This window comes from Sinohyriopsis cumingii, unplaced genomic scaffold, assembly GCF_028554795.1.
Source record: "Sinohyriopsis cumingii isolate HCF-2022 unplaced genomic scaffold, ASM2855479v2 utg001947l, whole genome shotgun sequence".
Lineage (NCBI taxonomy): Eukaryota > Metazoa > Mollusca > Bivalvia > Unionida > Unionidae > Sinohyriopsis > Sinohyriopsis cumingii.
This window is the reverse complement of record NW_028316089.1, coordinates 87,531-93,642: the sequence shown is the minus strand read 5'-3', so window position 1 is coordinate 93,642 and position 6,112 is coordinate 87,531. Positions and strand designations below refer to the sequence as shown.

The following is a 6,112-nucleotide window of genomic DNA, read 5'->3' as shown; positions in this document are numbered from 1 at the left end:
TTACTCCACAGCAGTTTCAATGTGACTTGTCAGGGAGCAGTGGGTACCAATGCATACCAAACTAGACAAAGAAAAGATGGAAGTGGTACCTATATTGAAATCAAATTCGAATACCATCATTATATATTCGAAAAAGAAAAGTTGGCAATTGGTTCAGCTTTGGTATGTTTGTAAGAACCTGTGAGTGCGAGCACCTGTACACTTTCTCCTTGACCTCACATTGGATATGCATGTACGAATTATATCTGCTCCGGGCTTTATTCTTCCTTACTCTAACATCCCCTTGAACACTATGTGCTCATCAGTCAGCATAGGTGATGGTGAGTGGATGTAGGTGTGGGTCAGTAGGTTTAAGTAATGGTCGCAAAGTGTGGGTGCTGGGCAGATGGTTTATTTACTGGTCAGTTTATTCGCATGTAGCTACGTAGATGTAAGTTTCGTTTAGAGTTACCTTTTCTCCATGACGGCACGCCGAATGTAAATACTGCAATATGGGCGATTTTCTCGCTACCTTTTCCCCATGACCAGAAACGATTCATAATGTTAATGCTGTACAATGGGCGTTTTTCACACTACCGTTTCTCACTGTTCCATAGTATTATCATGTGTCAATCAGATATATTTGTTTTACATGACCGTCCACTTGCCCCCATACCGCCCCACCATTTTCAAACTATTCACATACCACTTACATTCACACCCATACCGTCCTACCTTCTTAAACATATAGACATTTTTAATATTGCATTTTTCAGTATATCAATAAGGTTCCCCAAAGTAAAACCAAAAGACGTGTTTAACAATAAGCATCCTTACGAACCCACAGTCCCATTTCTAGTTGGCAGCCGAAATTTAATTCTCCTTTACTCCGCTGACACCAGAACGTCATTTTGACCCTATATTGTCTCCCATAATTACAACTGCCGTAATCGCGCTTGAAATAGCAGCTTAAAAGGCTACGATGTACCGAGAAAATGTGAAACAGTTTGTTTTCTTAATGTTTCTTAATGTTTTGATGTTTACTAGTTACTTTTGTAACACTGATCAGTGGAATCTGTATCAGTGTTTTCTTTGTACTGAATGAAACGAAATGTCCATTCTTCGTTCTTGCTTATTTGTGCATTTTGTGGGATAGAGGAGGGGGAACATATTAAAAAGTTAGCAAATACTGTCTCTTTACTATTAAGGACACACACACACACACACACACACACACACACACACACACATATATATATATATATATATATATATATATATATATATATATATATATATATATATATATATATATATATATGTATGTATGTATGTATGTATGTATGTATGTCCAATACTGCTTATGCAAATAATTTTGCTCTATTTGTCGTATTGAATAAATTTGTGAAGTTAGATAAGTGTGTTCTAAGTAGTGGAGTTAGATTATAGTGTTTTAAATAGTGTAGTTAGATAACAGTGTTTTAAATAGTGGAGTTAGATAACAGTGTTTTAAATAGTGGAGTTAGATAACAGTGTTTTAAATGGTGGAGTTAGATAACAGTGTTCCAAATAGTAAAATTTCACTCGATGAGGTTACTAAATCCTTCACATGTAAAATCATGAGATAGTGATGAAATGTTGTATAGAGATGTCGAAAATCCCCGTGTTTTTAATTGTTATACGAGAATGTTGACATATTCACCGTTATTTTGCATGAGGGAAGTTTCGCAAAACTTAAAAATCTAATATAGCCAGGTAATGTAAAATAATGGTGGAAATGCAGATATAGAAACTTCTAGGACAGTTCTAGTATCCGACTGGTATAGTATTCTTTGTCCGCAGACTCCTAATCGTTTGAGTACATATTTTGAGAGCAACGAACTTTGCCTGTGTAAATCCGGATTTCCTCCTCTGTGAAGGACAAGCCATGGTAACTATTAACTTCATGTACAATTCCACATTCCTCCTTTTACTCAAATCGGAAGAAACTTCCCTCTCCAGCAGAGGATGGATCTCCTTGACGACCACTCAGTCAAGACAGAGTCTTCAGGTGACAGCAGCTGATCAGAATCGTGTCAATCAAGACAGAGTCTTTAGGTGACAGCAGCTGATCAGAATCGTGCTGATATTTCTTCACTTTCAAACAAATCTCTCAGTAATGACCTCATAAAAGTTTGACAACCGTATGATAAAACTGCATTTTAAAAAGCGTTTTTTTCTCTTCTTTTCTTCTTTCTTCTTTCCTTCTTTTTCTTCTTAAGAATTGCACAAACCTGTCCTTTTAAGTCGCAATGAATTGATGCTTCATGACACTTTGTAATAATTTTAAATACAAATATCAATACTTTGTTTATTTTGTGACTGCTGTTTCCTTATGATATTTTTATTACATATAGATTTGTTATTTTATTTTTAATGTTATAAAACAATGCAGAGAAAAGGAAGACCAATAAAAAGACAATCAACCATAAATCCAATAAGATGTTTTCAATCGGCCTCTTAGTGTAGATAGCGATCCAGTTTCGTGGGTGCTGAATATTCCTCTCGCATCCAGCACTGAGGATTGAACTTTGAACCTTAGAGATACGGAAGCTTAGTCTTGTCCACTAAACGACCTTGACACCTGCAGCCACATGTTGAAAAGACTCTAACTCTTGCATATATACAAATTGGTGGTGTTCCTCGAAAAATGTTGATATATCTTTATAATAAACATAAATCATCGCCCATACGGCAGCGTTTGTATTTAGCAAATTGTTTGAATTCGAAATTGGAAATGAGAAATGACAATGATTTTAATGAGCTTTATGGAGATTGTTTTATTTTCCAATGAGAGAGAGAGAGAGAGAGAGAGAGAGAGAGAGAGAGAGAGAGAGAGAGAGATGGGGGATGGGTTTAATTAGTTTACTGACTATAAAGATAAAACGATACCAATTAGGAATTGTCTATACCATTTTATCTATATCAATGCAATATGTACCATCAATTTCGAACTGCCATGCATGGCTGATTGGTGGTTAACGGCCTCAGTTTCTTGGTGCCATATATGTTGATTGGTGGTTAACAGCCTCAGTTTCTTTGTGCCATATACAGGGGCGGATTAAGGCTCACTGGTGCCCTAAGCACTAACAAATCTTGGTGCCCCCCTCCTTTCCACGTACACCTCGGAAGATAACCCCAGGGTGCACCATGATCAAGAAACAGAACATTATGATCAATTTGCACTAGTTTTATCAATTTTATTTTTACAAATCTTCATTCGTTTTTTTTCTTTTCACCCTTTTCTCAACTTTGTGGTGCTCCCTTTGGCCCTGGTGCCCTAAGCACGTGCTTAGTCTGCTTAATGGTTAATACGCCCCTGACCATATATGTTCATTGATGGTTAACGACACAGCAACACGTGTAACGTTTTGTTAGTACTGAGGAAATTGGGGTGAAGATATTTGCGCATGGTCAAACCGCGGAAGCCGATCAGTATTCGAACATGCATCCTTGTAGACACAGGTCTGGCATGCTAGCCACTCATGCTCCGCAGCTTCCTGACTACGAGTTCTGTATGTTCCCAGTTATTCCAATGCATTCCTGCATTTTTTTTAAAGCGTACTAACATGCTTTAAAAATAAAATAAGCATGAAAATATAAGCAAATAGTCTATGTTTCTTTTACACTACCAACCATGCTGTGTACAGTCTTTTGTTTTAGAGATAGAACTACATTATGTTTAAGTCTAATGACCACTTTTTTCAAACTGCAAACCGGAATAATTATCCGGACCGGATAAGGGTCATCCAAATTATGACACTGCAAATACAAAGTCACTTGTCTATAGAGGAGAAGTGTTTGAGCAAATATTGATTGACTTGCTGATATTTGACGTTGCTGAGATATGGTGTACATTGATAAAGATCATATAAAATCAAAGTTGTAGCACAACTGTAGTCATTTAGTTACCTGCGGATGCTAGATTAATATATTTGCCGTATTTGACCTAGTTTATCACGACTTAAGGTTCGTGAAAACTGGTTAAGAAAAGAATAAACGACACCGCAGTAAATAAGAGCAACGGTTCACGGAAGCGATGTGGACAAATTTGAGAAAGAAAAATACTGACATACATGATTCAGTGACAGAGGCTGTGTGCGGTGTGTTCTTTTTACTTCTGTACTAGAAGTGGATTTTTTAATCTAACTATTGCTTGCAATATACTATAAATTTTCCACTAATGATGTTTTCCAAATGTACCTCTCATCTGAGTGATTGGTATCCAACAGTGGACATGTCTTTAATTATTTCATGAAAGAGCAGGTGCAGTTTTATCTCATGTGGAATAGTGGAATTATTTCCGAATTACTAGTATTCAGTAACCGTGGTGAGATATTTCGGCATCTGATCACCTATGCTTGGCACTTTATGTTCTGTCTGAACAAGTAACGCTTCTGGAAACGGTTTACTATTTTCTGCATGAGGGACATTTGAGATCAGCAGAGGGATTCTTTTTCCAACACACTCAAGAGAACATTTGTTGTCAGCGATGAGATATTTTTTCAATATGACCTATATTTGATGTCCTCATCTCGTGAGACTTGGTGTTTGAAGTATGAGTTTATACATTTCGGTACTAAATGCAACTTTCTGGTGAATAACACAGCGGACGAAATAAGTTCGATTATTTATTTTAACCAAAGACATTTAATTTTTTTTATCCACAAGAAATATTCTGTGATATAGCATTGAAATAATAACATCAATTCTGATTCAATAGCCGAACGTCAATTTTGATTTCAAGGATATTGCGTCTGATTTTATTCTTTTCCTCACTAAAAACAGGTTTATTTTATTTCTAAAAACCTGGCTTAACTAATACATAGCTCCATTGTAAATCATGGATGACACTTCGACGTACCTACACTATGATTATGATATGATAGCTAACATCACTTCAAATATTACGTTGTCTCTTGGCTTTGGCGATTTATTCATTTATCCAATATTTGAGTTTGAATATTCCGTCGTAGGAATACTTTTGCCTATAGTAATAATTCTGATGTCATTCATGAATTTGTGTGTAATATCAATATTTCTCTACAAAGGAACGAGATCACCGACTAATATTCTTTTTATCTGCATCGCAATGTCGGACACTATGAGCGCATCCATCGGTCTACCTGTGCTAGTCAAAGTATACTCTCTGAACAACAGATTAATATCACGCTCTTGGTGTATAGCATTTTTTATCTCGAGGCTTTACCTGTTTAACGTGTTCCACACAGTTTCAGTTTGGCAGACATTATTACTGGGAATTCAAAGATACCTCTCTGTGAAATATCCGTTTTCTTATAGCAGATGGTGCACGAACAAAAGAACAATTATCTCCGTCCTAATCCTGTACGTGCTTTCCTTCACGCTGCATGTGTTCCACACAGTATACCCTAAACTGGATGTGCAGACAGGCCGCGCATGCGCCTGGGTGATTGAGAAGCCATGCTTGGAGTCTTGTGCATATCTGTGGGTGACTTTATTAAATGTCCAACTCGGCCCTTGTTTACTGTTGACCGTTGTAAGCGGTTTGACTCTTGTGGAAATTCGGACTTCCAGTTTCAGGTTGGACAATAACTGTCGACCCAGCAGGAGTGTTCGATACAGAGCTCAACGAGATAGGAAGGTTAACACAATGGTCCTGCTGATTACTACGGTGTTCCTGATAGTGGAACTGCCTTACGGAGTCTACTATTTGATGTTCATGGTCAACCAGCACTTGCACGGGATTGTTGCTGAGCACATAAATAATCGACTCGTTGCAGCCTTGTACAGCGTGATGCTCGTTCTTAGCTTCAATTGCAACTTCTGGGTTTATTTCACGATGATGAAAGGCTTCCGGCGTACTACTGTCCAATGGGTCTCTTGTCATCACGCACGTGCAGCTTGTAGAAGAGGCTTCCAAAGGCTGAGAATTTTGTCGTCCAGATCATCTCGGTCTTCCCAGGTCCAGGACATTCCATCGTCACCGATGGTTTTTAGAACTGTTAGACAATGACGTAATTGAAAGATGAAGCTCTTTTAATTTTCGTGTTGTCCTATTTTTGCTCCTCTATCGGATTTCAATTCAGAATAAAATGTTTCTACGTGCAGAATA

The 6,112-nt window shown here is 37.5% G+C and overlaps 1 protein-coding gene across 1 annotated transcript; it reads left to right on the top strand.

The window, feature by feature from the left end:
- Positions 1–4,070: 4,070 nt before the first annotated feature.
- LOC149771331 (sex peptide receptor-like) lies at positions 4,071–6,088 on the top strand. The gene has a single exon (XM_089948626.1). The coding sequence runs from the start codon at positions 4,862–4,864 to the stop codon at positions 6,011–6,013; it is 1,152 nt and encodes a 383-aa protein (XP_089804752.1). The 5' UTR covers positions 4,071–4,861; the 3' UTR covers positions 6,014–6,088.
- Positions 6,089–6,112: the final 24 nt, after the last annotated feature.

What these genes read in the sequence shown, in the direction of transcription:
- LOC149771331 (XM_089948626.1), top strand. Translation starts at nt 4,862, where the DNA reads ATGGATGACACTTCGACGTACCTACACTATGATTATGATATGATAGCT.